Consider the following 19,876-nt stretch of genomic DNA (forward strand, 5'->3'; position numbering starts at 1 on the left):
AATAGGTTATAAATTATCACAATCGCAAATGGGCACCTGCATTTCAGTGGTTTAAACTTGAGTTTTACTTATTAATAATATACAAGTGGCCATTTTTAACCGTTGATACTATGAACTGAGGTCAAGTATGAATAGAGTCCAATGGTTGTCTCGTCTTTAAAATAAATTTGCTTGATGTACTCCAGCTAAGCCCGAAAATTTTAAGATGGATATAAGCATCCCCAACCCCCCAAATAATCTTTCATTCTCATTCAAGGTAAAGTTAAAAATCCCCCAAAATTGATTTCATGTGATGATTTTGATGACATTGATTGGGTACATCAAACAAATTTATGTGTAGTACTTGTATATTGTAGTTCTTCATTCCAAATATGCATCATCAAAATGGAATTCCAGATAAAATTTTTTATTGTATGGCCACACAAAATTACATGTTTCTTGTATCATGCCATGCCAAATAGTATAGCCATTTTTTTTTAAATTTTAAATTAGCTTTTTTAAAACAGATTACCATGATAAATTACTTTTTATAACCTAAATTTTGTAGTTCTATGAAAGTTGTTTTCTTTTAGGTCAAGCAACTCCAAAAATGTATTGTTCTGCATTTCAACAACTTTAATATTGGTAAACAACAAACCTAAAAGTTTCATTTGCAATATTAATTAATCAGAAAAAAAGAAGAAAAAAAAGAAGAGTCAGTCAGGATACCCGGTACTGGAAACACATAATTTTGTTCTGCCTTTAGAGAAAGCACACTCTTAATAAAGTAGATACATGTACATGGACTAAATTTAGACTCTCTCCAAACTGCAGTTAAGGATGTACAGTACAGCTCACGAGTATCCCGACACCCACCGTGTAAAAAACACGGTGGAAAACGGTCTGTGTCGCACCGTGCACACGGTGTGACACCGTGTATGTGTATTGGAAAATTCAAGAAAAAGCACCGTGTCGCACCGTGGCCGCCTGTGTAACTCCGTGGCCACTGTGTTACTCCGTGGATATCGTTACCTGAGACGTTGATAGAAATAGCGTATGTTTAGAAATAAATAAATTATTGCTAAACAAGGTTTGAAACATACAGATCCTTTTCATATTTAATAAAAAATATCGACTTACGTTGCATGGACCTAGAAAATTGTCGGGGCTGTCAACGTGAAGTTAAGTTTTTGTGATCTGAAAACTCGACGTAAATGGGTGCCTTTTAATTCATTTGTTCTTAAATAAATTGAAATAAATTCACCAAATATATTTAATAATCAGTTGATATATAATCAAAATTCAAATCAATTTAATCTTGTTTTTTTTCTAAACACACGTGATGTTGTAACTGACGATCCGATTAAAATGTCGGGAGATTAAACGTCTTATTTTCTGTTATCTGAAAACTTTCTCATTTATTAATTAATTTACAGTCTTAATATAAACCAATTAAAAATGAAAAATGAAAACATTTCAGATCATGTTTTTTTAAAAACACGTTGATGTGCTGTAGTAAATAACAACCCCATATTACTGGTGACTCGAATAATTTGGACTTCAGCTATTTATGTAGCAATAAATAATCAAAAAATCACTTTTATATTATAGTTTATAGTTAAATACCTGTACAAACTCTTGTTAAATTATATTCAAGCATTGTACAGGTACTAAAAATATACCCGCATTTCATAAAATAACTTTCAACTTTATTTCCGTATAGCGGGTAATGGCCTCGTGATTTCACATGAAAAATCACTCGTGCGATACACCTGTACGGAAGCTGATCAGGTACACAACATTGTCTTTCATCTTGGGTTCTATACACAACAGGTGTTATTGTCTGTCTTGTTAGGTGTCATTGTAATTTACAACTAACTGTTTGTATATTTGGACGTCTGAACAGGTGTACTCGAGATGCCGTTATTCACACCTTTCCACGGACACCTGTTTGGTAACTCATCACAACCCGTCGTGTGTATGGTCTGAATATATCTTACTTCTACTTTGTTAGTTCCATGATTTTTTCTAATCTCTAACAAACAAAAAAATTGTCTGTAGATATGTACACAAACAACTACACGTAAGACTATCGGCGCGTGGATCCGGAGAACAATTCAGCAACTCTATAAATGCGGGAATTTCACAAAGTATTAACTTGCGATAAGAAATTATTTACCGGGTACACATACATGTATGTACGAAAAAACTTGATTGATTAAAAAGATGAATGAGATAACACGGTAACTTTTTGCAAGCATTTTAAACAGTTAACACAACTTTATTTACTTTATAACCAATCTAATATGTGTGATGTGAAATAGCGTCGAAATTTTAACGAAAAATCTTATTACATCATGAACTTTACAAACTTTTAGTCATTGTGTTAAAATCGTTATTAAAATTATGGATCTAAAATAAATGAATTAAATTTATACAAATAGAACTCTTATAATTCAAAAATGATTGCACAAAAGTACAGAGAGAGAGAGAGAGAGAGAGAGAGAGAGAGAGAGAGAGATTCTACAACGCTATATTCCAACTCCATACATGCAATATAAGAAGGAAGAAACTAAACATTGCTAAACATTTTTCTATTTTGCGGACTTAAAAAAAAACCAATAGAACGACATTTTTTCCTTATCATGGAAGGAGCACGTGGTCTATCTCGCGGGCTGATTTGATTGACAGGGATAGCACGTGGACTCTGCCTGCATAGATTTTATAGCAATTTTAGGGAAAAGGGTTCAATATAATGGAAACTATAAATCTAACTTATTAAACTGAATTACAAGTAAAATGTACTTAAAATTAAACTCATACCGGTATTCCCCCCCCCCCTCTCTCTCTCTCGCTCTCTCATATGACGATCAGTAATCAAACAGTAATTATTGCAATACTAAGTAGTTTCTTGGAACACAAATAATTTTTAAACCCAAGTTGCTTATAAAGATGAAATAAAATTTTTTATCAAGTACCGATCCACGGACTCTAAGCGCTATGAATATGTACTCTGCGGTACTACATGAACAAGTACATCACACATGTCTAAAAGAAAGAAAATTTGAAAATATATGAAATATAACGCCGTATAATTATATACTTAGAGAAAGTACAGTTGTTTTCAACAACACGTTATATTTGTTATCGTTGAATAGAGTATAAGTGAGAGAAGATCACAGTTATGATTCTATGCACTATTGAAACTGCCAAACTACAGTAACTACGATTACTACTACGTTTAAAAACGGACTGAAACAAAAACTTATGGAACCGTGTATTTGAATTTTAAAAAGGAAAAGAAAGTGTTAGTGTTTTAATTGATGAAACCTTTTTGTGGGCGATAACAATTTTTTTGGTTCTAAATATCAACAAAAATCAACCGTAACAATTGCATACGTCTGAAAACTGCGTGCCTAAAAATTTTATTTGTTTATTTCTATTTTTTTTTTTGTCTTTTTCTTTTATTCTCTTTCGTGCATCAATAAATATTTTATTCTTTATAAGTTTTATTCCTAAATCCTCCTTTTTTCACAGGTAAATACCGCGTGTTACACCGTGTAACTGTCCGTGTTGCATCGCGTTGCACCGTGTCGCACCGTGTTTTTTCTCGTTCTGTGGCCGTAACAGAGAACAATAGATCAAAGGTACCGACACTTCCACGCTCAGCGTGGACTTTCAAACACAGTGGTCGGTGTTTTTGTCGGGATACTCGTGAGCTGTACTGTACTACTGAGAATCTTAACTTACTGGTAACATCACCTCAAGAACTACATATTTCATTGAATCATTTTTATTATAGGTGTTTGAAAGGTTGTTAATAGTGCACAAGTTTTGAAAATATCATCTGCAACAATATGCAAACTGAGTGGCATAGTTTTGTCCAAAATATGAAAAGTTTTATTCTTTGAATTGCACGCTCGACGTGGATTCTGACTTCAGCAATACGGCGGGTAGTTTCAACCTGTTCGCTTGACAACTGAAAATTTTGGTTGCGAAAAGGTGGAATGTTCAATCTGGCACCCCTTTTGTTTAATTCTACTTCAATGTCAAAGCCCCTGTCAGCCATGAAATCGTCACCAGCTTCAATAAGGTTAAGAACACCTGAGTTTTGAACAATGAATTTATCTGATGCAGCTCCTCCATTCAAAGATGATACGTAGGACACAGTGCCATCAGGAGTAATTCCAACCAGTGCGTTGTAAGTGTTCCGATGTTTATAAGAACTCCATGTTTCTCGTTGAGCTTTTAGAGCTGAAGGTTTCTGGATAGGAATTTCAGTACAGTCCAATATTATTCGAGTGTTTGGAAACTTGCTAAAAGAATCTGACATTAAACTTTGCACTTTGTCTCTACAAGGAAATGGAAAAAGCAACTCTAACTCAAAACACAAAAAAACGAATCCATGTGTTAAATATTTTAGAAAATAGTGATACAGAGATGTCAAAGCGGTTGGCAATGTCTTCAACCAAAAGCCCCTGTTTTAAGCGAACTAACACTGCAAAGAATTCATTTTCAAGACTCAGTTTCCTAGAAGGGCCTTTGTTTTTGTGAGTTTTAACAGTAGTTTCATTTCCCTGCCAATATGCCATTTCTGATGCTTTTGGTTCAAACTAGGAAAATAGGGCTTTAAAAGTTGCTATATTTGGAAAATCTGTGTAAAACTGAGCATTTTCGTCACAAGTCATAAGGTTTTCAACACAAAACAGTCTTCGATTCAAACATGCAATTTCCTTAGCAAGTACTTTGAGTTTAGTTCACTAATAAGGTTTTGATGCTGTATAAGCTGAATATTGGTAAGATTTGTGGTATGTCCCTCAAAAGTGTCCACTTGAACATCAGTAGAAATTGAACAAGATATCTGTGAGCCAATGCTCACTAGTGATACCCCCGCTCTGATGTGAATATGCAAAATAAGCAAAGTCGACATTTAACAGAAAGCTGGCATCCGATTGGTACAGAAATATATCCCACAATATGGCATGCCTAAACAAATAGTGTGTTAAAATTTCTAGCATCTGCGATAAATAGCTGCTGAGAAATCTTTGAGGAATATTGGTTTGAAAATTTTGGCTAAAATAAACAAAGTACTCATTTAACAGGAAGTTGACGTCCGATTGATACAAATATATATCCCACAATATGGCAAGCCAAAACAAATAGTGTGTTAAAATTTCAAGCATCTGCGATAAATAGTTGCTGAGAAATCTTTGACAGATATTTGTTTGAAAATTTTGGCTAAAAATAAACAAAGTACTCATTACACAGGAAGTTGACGTCCAATTGGTACAAAAATACATCCCACGATATAGCATGCTTATACAAATACTGTGTAAAAATTTCAAGCATCTGCGATAAACAGTTGCTGAGAATTCTTTGACAAAAATTTCTTTGAAAATTTTTGCTAAAAATAAACAGTCGTCATTTAACAGGAAGTTGACGTCTGATTGGTACAAAAATATATCCCACGATATGGCATGCCTATACAAATATTGTGTAAAAATTTCAAGCATCTGCGATAGATAGTTGCTGAGAAATCTTTGACGAAACTTTGTTTGAAAATTTTAGTTAAAAAATAAGCAAAGTCGTCCTTCAACAGGAAGTTGACGTCCGATTGGTACAAAAATACATCCCACGATATGGCATGCCTTAACAAACACTGTGTAAAAATTTCAAGCATCTGCGATAAATAGTTGCTGAGATAAATGCGACAGAAATTTTTGTTACGGACGGACAGACAGAAGGACGGACAGACAGACAGACGGACAGACAGACAGACACACAAGGGTAAAACAGTATACCCCCTCTCCTTCGGAGCGGGAGTATAACTATACACACTTGTAGTATCTGTTTGTACTGAGGTGTTTTTGGTATCACACACTGTTTGCGATGAATTATCGGTACAAGAGCTTGCGTTGTGTACAATGAGATTGGTTGGTGTCACCCAGAATTTATGGTAGGTACATGTATGATCAGGTGTAGAACCAGAATACAGAGGCATGACTGAATTACCTGTACTTTTACTTTCACTATCATCAGATACTACAATTTCATGTTGGATATCATTAAGTCGAGTGGAAATAGAAGGTTTCCTGATCTTTGTATTGTTTTTCTTTTGCTTTCGATAGTGCCATGGAGTAATTTTCAGCACGTTCACTATTTAGTGTTCGCCGTTTTAAAGTAGGTGTGCTATGTTGAAGAGGTAAGTGATGAGTGGGAATATAATCAACATTAGTGGGATCGTTGCTTTTTCTTCCCGACACGATATGTAAACCACACACCTTCGTATTCTGTGTAATCGTCAATTCTCCTCGTTTCTTCCCAAGCTTCCTGCCTGCCGCTCTGATCCACGCATTGCGACAGGAAATCGGTGCTGCCGGTATCTGATGAAAAGCGTACCCTTTTGGCAAAGTCGATCTCCTGTTACTGCAGTGAGCCACACAACAATGGTCATTTGCACCCATAATGATAATGACCTTATAGGTTGCCGGATATCTTGCACCCAGTAAACAAATATCGTAATCTCTCACGACATCTCTAAGAAAGCCGCGCACGCGCCGCTGTACTATAAAATAGAGTATTCCGGACATAAATCATGAGTACATACTGTTTAAAACAATGCCTGCTACCCTTTGAAAATTTAATTCGCCATTAAACATCTCATTTTTGGGAGTTGATTTTAATCAGCTCTCCTATGCACTTACTCAGGCAAAACGAAAGTGAAACAGTGTTTGGACCTAAGCACAAATCAATACCGCTGACAACACTAAGTTCTTGAAAATAATCGATAAATTCGATGCTATGTATTCTGAAAAATTCTGAAGAGTATTTATTAATACCATACAAATTATAAGATTTTAAATTGTACAAACAGTTTAGATATTATTTTAAGTCGTATGTATTCCTACGCTAGAGTTCAACCAGACGCTTGGCTGTCTCCGTTAATATCCGACAAAACATGGTCTCTCTTGCTTGTCGGAGATAAACGGAGAAAGCCGAGCGTTTGGTTGAACAAGACAAAAGTTCAATCTTGCCTGGATCCATACAATTTCTCAGAAACATTTCGATTACTGATACTACTTGCCATGCAAAATCACATATCGTTGATTTTGTATAAATGATAATCGATTAAATCAACTCCCGACAGTACAGTGCTGCTATCGTGAAAGTTGACAAAACTATCCTATCCTATCCTATATCCTGCATCCTATCCTGCAAATAAGCTCTATCCTATCCTATCCTATCCTATCCCATACCTTCAAAATATAGGAATGCAAGTTAAATGAAACGAAATTTAAGAATTAAATGATTCTATCAATTGATATACTACTCAAAATGAATAATTAAATCTTAAAACCGAATATTCTTAGAGCAGGATAACTTACTTACCTGTGCTACGGTAAAATTAAATCGTACGCGGGATGGACACAATAACGTAAACAAACAGGTAAGCGATTCGATTTTTGATTTTATTATATTTATGCTTCAAAAACAGACAAATAACTTCAATGCACTTATTGAGGAATTGTTTAGTCACATATTTTTATCAATTATTTTCTTATCACATATAACTGAGCGTAATTATCATTATTCGAGCGATTCGTTCGGCGATAAATGTAAACACGATCTGGAAATAAATAATTCCTTTTTGAAGTTTATATCGTTTATAGTTAAACCACTCGGAGTTATTTTTTAAGTATAAATTCTTTAGCATTTATAGCTAGCTAACATTTATTTATTCGATATGTTCAGGTTGATATCGGACAGAAATATGCGTCCCTGTTATTGGGCATCGAAGAAATATGAAACGTGAAGCAATGTATTCATGTTAATCTTTTAAAATGCCAAATTGGTCGTTTATTACTTTGAAGACTATTTCTATTTCTGACGTTATCAAATGTTGCATCGAATTCTCGCAGTAACTCCGTACTTGCGTACGAATTGAAAACGATGTAGCGCCGACATTTTAGCGCGCATCAATGTCATGCACCGCGTTCTTGTAAAATAATAATTCTTAAATGGTTTAACTTGTAAAACGTATTAAATTGACTTTGAACATACATTGTTAAGCCAATTTTCGTTTTGCAAAATAGCTCTGAAATTTATACTCGAATCTGATTGGCTACAGGATGCAGGATAGGATAGGATAGGATAGGATAGAACTTAACTTTTATATTTCTATCATGTATCGTGCATCCTGCATCCTATCCTATCCTATCCTTGTCAACTTTCAGGATAGCAGCACTGTACTTCAGTACTTCGATTTAAAAAAAGTTCGAAACAATTTCATTTACTGTGTTCGACAAATAGTTTTTCCTACGACATTTTCTTCCTTTCTTTTTCAAAACGCGTTTTATATACAGGCTGTCAATCACAACACGCTATATAACAAAAAGCAGAACTGAAAGTTTAGTCATTATAATCGGTTGACACCATATTATATATATATTCAACTCGCAGCAACAACGGAAGACCTACTCGTGGTTTTGCCACGAGCCCTGTTCTAGTTATTGTTATTATTAGGATAGGAAAAAAGACATAACACATCTGTGATTTAGATCTTATGAAGTAATGCTGTTTTATTAATAATCGAAATCGTACTGAGATGTTTACACATTCAATCAATTTTGTTTAATATATTTTTTAAGCATACAACCCCTGCTGTAACATTTCAGAATTGCACCCTGGAAGCAAACTACTTTTTTATTTTTGGATCTACATCATTTGAATATAAGATTACGGATGGGTTTGATAAGGGATAAGCTGTCTTGTGTAAATATCGGTGCATGGAAAAAGTAAGTCATGCTTTCAGTCATTGATGTATATATGTATATACCGGTAATGTAAATACGTGTTATTAGTGTAAGAAAAACATTTTGAGGATTGATAAAAGAATCCAAGTTTATTTCTTTTTATACACATTTTATGTACATGTTTTACATTTTACTGGAAATACATATACATTTGCTTAAACATGCTTCATTTGTAGGGTCTTGAAAGTTGTGGTAGGGTCGGAAGAGGTTTTTTTAGTACATTTTGCATTGGCCCTCCTTAATGTGAAATCCGTCAACAATGGTGAATAATATTTGTAAAGGGTTTTTATTGAATAAGAATACTAATGCAAGACATGTCTTTAAACTTTACAATAACAACTCTGCGATATGAAAAAAAATGTAAATGCTTTTATTCAAAATGATTTTTTTTGGTATCAAAATAACAGTCAAACTTATTTTGAGTATAAAAATGATTCCTCATTACTTATATTTCAGCAGTTGATAGATTAAAATTAGAATATTTAGAATGCAAACACCTCCTGCGCCCAAACAGGACGTCATTTGAACTTATTGGACTGTATAATACACAAATGATTTGTAGTGTTATTAGAGAAAGACACTGGATTACTTTATTATGTAAACATTTATATATATATTGCTTCTTTATTATGGCTTTCTTTTAAAAGAATTCTTATGATTTCTTCAACTTCTTTTACCATGACCATTTGAAGACCACTGAAACTAAGTTTCATGGTTTATATTTAAAAGTTATAATGAAAATGCACTGACTGAATTTTTTATCAGACAAACGAAAAAGGGGGGGGGGGGTCAAAGAGAAGGAACTTCTTAGAACTTATGCACAGCATTTCTAGAAACTTCGTAGGTATTTAGGAAACAACGTGTAAATAAGTATATTTATTATAACCATGAGGTGTTGATTCATATGGCCGATTACTTTACGTATAATTTAATTGTGCGAGATACAAGTAGATTTGTTACCGTGTTTCAAAGAGTTTTGGTTTTACACATTCACTTCTTCAATAATATACAGAACCAGTTGATTGAATTTTAATTATTTCAAATTTTAAAGCGTCTAAAAATCTTCATTCCAGTGGAAGGTTATACAATATAACAAAATGGAATGGGAATTGTATTTTTATTTGAAAGACAATTTAGGAATAATTGTTTAGTTTTAAACGGGGAATGGATAAGCTTGACCGCTTTTATTCAACGTGACTCTATTGCTTAAAGCTAATATGATTAAAAGTATGCGCAAAATACGATGGATGCTTGATAAAGACTGATTACAAAGTCATACAAACTGAACAAGAAGATAAGCGCTGACATGATGCTACGGTACAATATACACGAACTATTAAACAAAATTAACTTGTCAACAATAACGTGGTTACCACTGTATTATACACATACATTGGCGTGGGAAAAGAAAGGATACAACACAAGTGTACATAGACAAACACACACAAACACTTCAGACGTTAACATAAATATTTCATTTTAATTATAAAATACTAGTAAATTTGTATTAGAAATACTTTTCAGTACAACAATGTCCAATTTTCATATCGGGACACTTATGTTGTTTTTTCTTGTTCTTTGGACATCAAATGTATAGGTATTAAATTTTGGCTATAAGACCCACTACCATTGATGTAACTACTCAATAAACGATTTAAAAGGAAGGTTTCTATGCATGTTTATCAAGAATGAATATTAATACATGTATCCGTGTGATTTTTTTCCATTTATCCATAAAAATCGGCAAGATCTTTTCCTGGGGATTTTAGCTTTAAATACTCTTCTGCAGGCTTACAAACCTGCCATAGAGCTAAGAGCGACATTGCGTTTTTCGCTTCGCATGCAAAAGTCTCAACAAAATAGTTCGACACCGGAATAACCTGACTTGGCAAAATCTTCAGGGCGTCCACCACTTTGTCCCTGATATTTTGAACGCAATGATATTGGTAAGCATATGCCATTTCTTCATTTGGTACACCAATTTCATCAATAGCTGTGATAATAACAAATTGCTGAACTTCATCTACAAGAAAACAATAATTTCAGCTTTAATAATTAATGCTCGACAACGATATAAACAGACAGTGACCTTCTCTAACACCTGTACAAGAACCCCAGATGCTGGTGCAAGAAGTTCTACACTTTTGTTCGAGGTTTTAAACAAAACCATGTATCTTACTTGTCTGCTAGAAGTCCTTAATAAGAGAATAATATTTGTGTCTCCCTTTTCAATGGGAGACATTGTTTCTGCACATTTTCTTATTTCTCATTAGGGTCTTCTGTTTCAACGAAAGAACGCTTTCTTTTTTCTATTATCGGAAGTCCTTGTTTTTATAGTTCCCCCTTCAAACTCTTTTTTTTTGCTCACCTTAGTTGAAAGCATCTTCTCAAGAATCATTTAATCAGGAAAGCTAAAACTTGTGTGTAAGCAATCTGAGATAGTGTAGATTTAACGAGGCCGGGTCTAATTTGACAAAATTGTTCTGCCCTAGATTTTTGGATAAATTTTTTACATGAATTTCTAGTGATATAAGTATTATTTTAAGATAAAAAAAAGACATTTACCACACCGATTGTTTAAGGGGTCATATCAAAGTTTGTAAGCTTTTAACACAGGACACTATTGGATTTTGCTTGAAATATATAAATTTTGCACATTTTTTACATTTTTAAAAAACTTCTGCCCTAGGGATTTCTTTTTCTGTTCTACATAATAAAGGTATTGCTAAAAAGCATCAAATGGTCAAATAAAAAACCCTTTTACCTCCTGGTTTGTTGTAGGGGCCTTATCAAAGTTGTTTTGTGTATGCTCAATTTCCCAGATTTGTCGAAAAATGCCTATTTTTTATTTGACAAAGGCGGAAATGGTGATTTTTATCGTATTATTAAAACATTCAGACATTTTGTAAGTAATAAAAAAATATATATAACATCACATATTTATGGTCATTAATAAAAAAAAAATGTCCAATACATGGTTACTGTCTTGAAATATATGAATTAAGCTATATTTAGGCGGGTTAAGAAAAAGTGACAGAGAGCCAGGCTTGCGGATGAACCCTATCCATGTTTTCGACCCGAGCCCAGATATAGCTTTTACTTCCAGTTATTTATGTTTTTTCCACAATAAAATATGAATTTTACGCATCAAACGAGCTATTTTCAACAAATTTCGCTGAATATCTGCAGTTGAAACTATCATGCCATGGCGTCAACAAAGCAAAAAAATGACGTCACAATACAAAGGCAACGCTGCGCGAAAGCGTGCTTACTCGTTCCGACTCGCTCTCGTTTAAGTTATGAAAATCATGACTCCGGGGATAGAGTGGGACCGCAATGGGGGTCGAAATTTTACAAAGGAATAGATAGAATGAAAGCTTTAAAATCTTTTCAGAATCAGAATCTAATTAGCCTGGAAAGTTGAAACTTGTGTGGAAGCATCCTCAGGTGGTGTAGATTCAAAGTTTGTTAAAACCATGAACCCCAAGGCTAGGGTGGGCCACGATGAGGGTCAACTTTTAATTTAGGAATATATAGAGTAAATCTTTAAAATTCTTTTTCTCATACGCAGCAATGTCAAGGCGTCCCGGAGTAAAAAAAAAATGACTAGAAAACAATATTATTTGAATCATCGCAAAAATACTTTGACCGGGAGGAAGTCTTAAACTATCTATTACATTTATTGACAACCATGTTACACATTATATTTGAGGCAATATTGTGACGCCATATGTACCTCGTCATCACGTGACGGGCGAATCCTAAAATTGCAAATTATTTAATTGAATTGCATCGGCGCAGGTGATTAATGACATTTTTCATAAATATTTTAAGACAAACCCTTTGTTATGTCATATACTTTGAAGTTCTTGTTTGAACTTGAAATAATTATTGTTGAAACATTCAACAAATTAACCAAAAGAAGGCACATTTTTACTAATCAAAAGCCATTTACAAACAATTGGAGTAAATGCGTAGGTTTCCGAAGCACGATTCACATTGTTACTTATATTCTCCACCAACTGTAAGTAGAATATTTTATTGTGTTGATCTTTAACCTGCGCCAAGCTAGTTTTTACATGCATTAAAATTTCCTCTTTCAGTTGTTTACACGTATCAGGGAAGATCTCCAAACAACTAGTTTATAAATAGTCTTTTACTTAAAACAAAGCTTTAAAACTGCCAATTATTTGATACTGGTTTTAAAGATGGATTAATTCTGTACGTCTAGCATTTACGACAGCATCTATGTAAAAGAACGATGCAGTTTTATTACTGGTTTGATAATATGTTTTACGGTGCGACCGTTGGGGCGAGCACAGCATGTGATCAAACAATGAATTATAATAAATTAATAAAATAAAATTAACAACGTGAAATTTGAATGCCAAAAAATAAAACATACCTATTTTTCAGTAAATTTTCATTATTCATAGTTTATAAGATTTGTTTTAATTTATTTATTTATATGTAGAACAATAGTTTAATCTCAGATACAATGTTGTTGAATAATAAAGATTTTAATATATAAATATTCATTGCACTGCATCTCCTCTTTTAAAGTGATTGTGATTATGATTGATTGATTGATTTCTCCCTTGTTTTTTGCAGTAGACATTTCTTCGCTTAAAAATATTTGCTTATCATGTTAAAAGAACATGGTGTGTTGTCCCCCCCCCCCCCCCCCCCCCCCGCATGTATTAAATGGAAGTGAAAATAAAGAAACCATTGAACTGCTAAAGAGCTGAAGGATTAGAATTTTCATGATTTATATTTCTTTTTGTTTGCAAAGATTTTTTGGATGAGGCTGCCATCCACCCACCCACCCCCTTTAAAAAAAGGCGCTGCTACGTATAACGTTACGTTTCAGGAAATTACCGTAATTATAGTGAATACAATATTTGTGAGCATTCATCCAAATTAGTGCAATTTACAACTGTTTCCTGTATCTGAAGAAATGTCCTTATTCGTCAGCTGTTCTTTATCTTGGCCTTTGCAAGATTTTGGTCATTTCAGCAGATTTACAATAACTTCAATTAGAGTAATTTCCCCTTATCAGTGCTTATTGTGACGTCAAAGCTGACGTTGGTTAAGTGTCGTCTTACTCTTTAAAACTCCCCTGAGAAATAAAAGTATGCGAAGTATACTGTTTTATTTACTGAAAAAGCATGATTTTCTTAAAATTACACATCTTATAAGCTTTTCAAAGGTTTTACTTTGATTCTCGGGAGAACGTGATGTTGGAACGTGAGGTTGGAAACCATTGGTACTATGAATTGTGGATCAAAATTTACTGACTCCGAAAAGATATATCGGATCACTGTGTAAACGTTTGTGACGTCACACGATTATTTTTGATTGAAAGTGTACTGAGGTGAACTTTAGAGGTAACTTTGGGTGCTTTCCATTTAACCGGCATCGCCGGATTTGCCGGTGTTGCATTCGTCGCCGATTGCTGGAACGCGCGTCGCCGGCGAGCGATTGTGGCAACGCAATATACCGTTGCTGATTAGGAAACAATATGGCGTCGATGTTATCATATTCTACAAAACCAGTATTTCTAAAACTACAATTTGTCGTACTACATTGAAATACATAGAACTGCAAATAGCCAACATTTTTGGATCAAATTTTAAGATAGGTATCAGTTTTAAGCTGCAATCGTCATCGTTGGATCATTGTGACGTTGCCAACCGTTCCATTAACGTCGCCGTTTCCCGATAACGTCGCCGGCGAGGCAACGTAAATGGAAAGCGCCCTTTGACTGTATGTCGCTTACATCGTTATTGTTTTTACTGTCTAAATTTGTCTTGCTGATTCTCGTGAGAGTGTGAAGTGATAAAAATTGCCATGATTACAGGGAACTACTGGGACGATTAAAACGATGCATTACTGGTCCGATTTACTGACGCCAAAAAAATCCGTTGAATGAATGTGCAACTAGTCCGAATTTTCTATTCACACACGCCTTGCCGGTAGAGCTCGCTTCGCGCCGGCGCTGCGCGCCGGCGAGCTGCGCTCGCTATAATTCACATGTAACGTTAAGATAATGCCCTGAGAACTATCGACAGGAATACAGATCGTGACGTCAAAGCTAATTAATACGTCATATCGTATGAAGTACCGACAAGTGACTTTCTACACATCGCAACAAAGTCAATCGGGGAGCCTTAACATACTCCCGTAAACCAGATAGCAAGGAAAACTGAAACATGTGTGGAAGCATTCTCAGGTAGGGTAGATTCAAGTTTGTTCATCCATGATCCCCGGGGCTAGGTTGGAGTCACAATGAGGGGTCGGGGGGGGGGGGGGGGTCAAACTTTTGCATAGAAATATGTAGAGAATAATCTTTAAAAATGTTTTTCTAAAAACAGCTCGCTGCTGTGAAAGCATTTACAGATAATGTGCATTACAATATGGTTTTACTTATATACAAGCATTAAGTCACATTGCCGATTTTTAAAACTTTTCTTGATTTTGGACCCTGCACGATACTTGGGCCTCACAAGGGGTACAGAGTTTGAGCTAAGTTTATATCACTTATATAATCAATTGTTTAGGATTTTTTCAGAACTGCAATGCTCACCATCTGAAATAACTCTTAAATCAAAAGGGACTTGATTATAAACATAGGAATATTGATTTTTTTATACAGTATCTATGTGTATTATACTACATCGTACAGATATTTAGTATGATAATTTCATTAAGCTAATTAAGGTTTTCCCTGGGAGCGGAAAACCTTACTATTATTCTGAATTTTTTTTAAACTTCTTATTTTTTTTTCTTCTAAACGCCAACTTTGATCCTTAATATCTCGCTCGTTTGTGCACCGATTGTTTTGACAGTTACAGGACTGAAAACATGCCGCGTGAGGTTGTCGTTGCATATTTTAGGTGAGGATAATCCCTATCCGGTTTTGAGTTATTCCCCTTTTAGTAAAATTTAACGACTTCTTTTGTCCAGGGGGTTTAAGCTTTAACGATGACTGTCAGAGTCTCAAAGATGGGCTGGTTTGAAAGCTAATACATTGAATTTGTGCGAGATATATTTCATTTATTATTTAAATGCAAATAAAAGGGATGGTATAGATGTTGAAACAAAGGTAAGAAAAAATATTTGCGTATTTTCCTTGTTAGTTTTCTACCTGATAAAAATTTGTTATAACATGTATTTTAAAAGATCTTGGTCTTACCAAGACCTTTCATTTGGTATACCGAAAAAGGGGCTGGCCCCTATAATTAGGGAGTTAGAGGCGTCCAAAGTTTCTTGTCAATAACTTAAAAAGGAATAACAATTTCTAATGCATTATTGAAGCAAAGTTGTAAAAAAATTAATTTTGAATCCTTCCATGGTATTCCATTTAATGTTTTCGTAATTTATAGTCAGTATTTGCAGAAACAATTGTTGTCAGTTCGGTCCATTTTTGTGGGGTGCACTAACTGATACATGTAGCGCGCAAAAAAATTTCCACATAAAATTCCCAAATGTTTTTATTCATATGTACATTTTCATTTCATAAAGATGAACCCCTTTGACCTTATTTTTGCTGTTTGTTTCATAACTGTGCCCCTGTCTATATTTTTATGCATTACGAGACTCAGGTAACCGATCGATAGGAGAGTCGCTAGCTGTATTCAGTCCGTCGCTTAGACGACAGTGCATGTGCTTGTAGAGCTGGACGTTCACGTTTAACGCCCCACTGTGTTACTGTAACAGAGACATTTTGAATTGTTTCAGTACTGGGAGATGTGTTAATAAAATGGTTCCAATGCATGGCAATTAAACTCAACTTTTCTACAATACGTATACACGGCCGTCTTATAAGGCACAATGTGTATAATGTACGGGAACGCGGGATTGCTCCATTTAAAGCAAAAAAAAAATACTGATTTGCGATGGATATGATATAATTATCATCGTGGAGATGATTTTAAAAAGTAAACGTAATATTCATATACGATAATATATTATTTGAATCCAAAGCCGCTAGTTTTAAGTTACGGTTATTAGGGATATTAATTATGACTTGCCCCGCGTTTCACGTTTTTTACTTGCAAAACATCTACAAACGAAAATTCCAAACAACCTTCAGCAGCAACTTATAAATTATTTATTTCATACACAATTCTAAAGAGGTAATTAAACAAATTTTATAAATGCTTTATACTTGTACTCGCTATCTTCCATGGAAAAAAGTGCCATGGAAAAAATGTTGTTCAATGTCTATCAAATACGCTGTAGCCTTGGCAAACGAAAATAATTAACAAACTGTATATTGATAGATTGACATATCAACAAACATTCAGACCCGCAATGTGTTTTTTACAAGTTCGATAAAATGTAGACTTAATGACTGAATTCTTTACCGTTTTCCGTCTGGGTTATTTTGAATCACGTGTGTACGTTATGTGTAGCCATATAGATGAACACTTTAGGTGTTTAATTTTTAAAAGAAATTGTGTACATGCAGAGCAATGCAATGCAAGGACAACTAGAGCAGAGCTCGTGGCAAATCCACGAGTAGGTCTTCCGTTGTTGCTGCGGGTTGAAAATATATGTGATATGGTGTCAAACGATTATAATGACTAAACTTTCAGTTCTGCTTTCGTTATAAAAACGTGTTGTGATTGAAAGCCTCTATATAAAACATGTTTTGAAAAAGAAAGGAAGAAAATGTTTAAGAAAAACTATTTGTCGAACACAGTTTGTGTAATCGTTTCAAAAATTCTTCAAAAAATGAGATGTCTAATGGCGAGTTAAATTTTTAAAGGGTAGCAAGCATTGTTATAAACAGTATGTACTCATGATTTATTTCAGGAATTGTATTTTTTTTTTAAACCGAACCCGCCTACAAAACACGTAACCTTTTCTATGGGATAACTTCTTTATTTAAATCTTTCTAAATTTCTGAAGACTATGTGCAAGTTTAGAATTATTACGTGCTGACAAAATTTAGTATTAAGTCAAAATTGATGGCTTTTCTGAACTTTTCTACAGGGAAATGTGTGTCGTCTGATATTATTTAATGATACGAGTAGACTTGGACATTCAAAATAATATATAATCAGCTAAAAAAAAAAGATAAGCGGGAGAATTTATGCAAAAGCGAGCATCTAAATTTTACACCAGATGGTGCTGTTTCATAGAGACACCGCTATGTAACGTGAATTAAATAACCTTATTTACAGAAATGAATATTACTTTTCTCGACAATGTAATCATATGAAAAATCCTTATTTTTATGTCAGTGGGTTGACTAATTAGATTGAAAAAAAACTTCAATTGCGCTTGCGTAAATTGGAATTCTGGGAAGGAATTAGACAGTCCGTGTTAGAGAAATTCGAAAAGTTATGAAACTGGTTAGTTTTTAGATCAAACTACGCATTGATGTATTAAAGGACTTTCAAGCATGCCAGCAGGCATTTGAACTAATCAAAGCCATTCTTATGGTCTCTCCGGTTCTTTCATCACCAAATTTTGAAAAAGAGTTTGTGTTACAAATTGATGCAAGTGATGTGGGATTTGGTGCTGTTTTGTTACAAGAGGATGAAGATGATGTTTGTCATCCTGTAGCATATTTTTCTAAAAAGTTTTCTGAATGTCAGCGTAACTATTCAACTGTTGAAAAAGAATGCCTTTCTCTGTTATTAGCATTACAACACTTTGATGTATATTTATATTCGTCTGCTCATCCAGTAGTTGTTTTAACTGATCACAATCCTCTCACCTTTGTGAAAAAAATGAGAAATAAGAATCAGAGATTGATGAGATGGAGTTTAGAACTGCAAGATCATAACATTGTGATTAAACATATTAAAGGGAAAGAAAACATTATTGTTGATGCTTTGTCAAGAATTGTTGTAGATTGAAATTTTATTGTGTAACATTTTCTTTGTGTGTACTTTGTAATGTGTAAACGTTTTCGTTTACTCAAACTGTTCTTTAAGGGGGGAGATGTTATGATGATCAGCTGTTTTGTGTTTATGTCTATGTGTGACGAAATAGCGCGCGACAGGATATGTAGTGTCGTCTGCGAAGTTAGAGAGACGCCAGGGATTAGAGAGAAAAGACATTGAGGAATCCTCGGTAATTCGGCCATGCCGTGCGGGATCTACATATAACTGTGACTGTTGGACCGTCTTTTACTTTCTGTGAACTGTGATCCGCCTGTTAACTGTGATCTTCCTGTGAACTGTATTTCGTCCGTGTGCGCGTACCGACCTGTAAAACTGCACCGTTCTGTCGCCATTCAATCAGCTGAGTATCTGTGAAACTTTGTTTAGATTAATTGATTCTGTATTTGTTTATCGTTTGTGTGTATTGATATATATGTAATCTATGAAATGTGTAAACGTTAATCGTTTTGACTGGTGTTTTTTGTAAGTGTCGCTATATTTAGAATTGGGGAAAGTTTTTGGGCTAATTTTAGATTTCTAGTTCGGCGCACGTTACACACTGGGGTATCGAGTGGAGTCGGGAAAAGAGGGGATAATTAACTATGCTACATGTGTTAAATGTATGTTATTTTATTTTCCGACTTAAAGGGGCATGGTCACGATTTTCGTCAAATTTTATTTTTTTGTTTTTATTATTTGCAATGCTTTAGGAATGCATTTCTAATGATCAAATGAAATTTAGGTGCCAGTCGTTGAGTTTTAAGAAAGACAAAGGGCTTACAATTCTTCGTCATGTAAACAAGGCTCGTGCCCTGTTTTTGTTTACATAGGTTCAATATACCAGTAAAAATCTTTTGAAAGATGGTTTGTCTATCTTATTATTAATTCTAAGCATGAATAAACAGTTTCTAACGATTAACACATTCATTTTAGGTCTAAAACTGGAATGTTCACTTCAACATTCAAAATGTAAACAAACGCGTTGTTTACATAGCGAAAAATTGTAAGCTCTGTAACTCGCTTAGAACTCATCAAATTACACTCAAATTATGGGTGCCTATTAAAAATGCCTTACTGAAGCATTGTAAACATTTGAATTGAAAAAATAATTTTTGACCAAAATCGTGACCATGTCCCTTTAACAAAATTTTTTTATCACACAGTGTTAGTCGGCAAAGGTAAACT

General features: G+C 34.3%; 1 protein-coding gene and 1 pseudogene across 1 annotated transcript in view; both read right to left on the reverse strand.

The window, feature by feature from the left end:
* Positions 1–3,758: 3,758 nt before the first annotated feature.
* Positions 3,759–4,586, reverse strand: LOC136276100 (uncharacterized; annotated as a pseudogene).
* Positions 4,587–10,322: 5,736 nt separating this feature from the next.
* The window catches only part of LOC136274006 (interferon-induced protein 44-like), a 43,123-nt gene continuing 33,569 nt past the window's right edge, over positions 10,323–19,876 (reverse strand). Inside the window, exon 6 of the mRNA XM_066079971.1 lies at positions 10,323–10,815. Within this exon, the coding sequence (XP_065936043.1) occupies positions 10,520–10,815 (296 nt within the window). The 3' untranslated portion in view covers positions 10,323–10,519. The remainder of the gene's footprint in view (positions 10,816–19,876) is intronic.

The sequence above is a fragment of the Magallana gigas genome, chromosome 1, assembly GCF_963853765.1.
Source record: "Magallana gigas chromosome 1, xbMagGiga1.1, whole genome shotgun sequence".
NCBI classification, from domain to species: domain Eukaryota; kingdom Metazoa; phylum Mollusca; class Bivalvia; order Ostreida; family Ostreidae; genus Magallana; species Magallana gigas.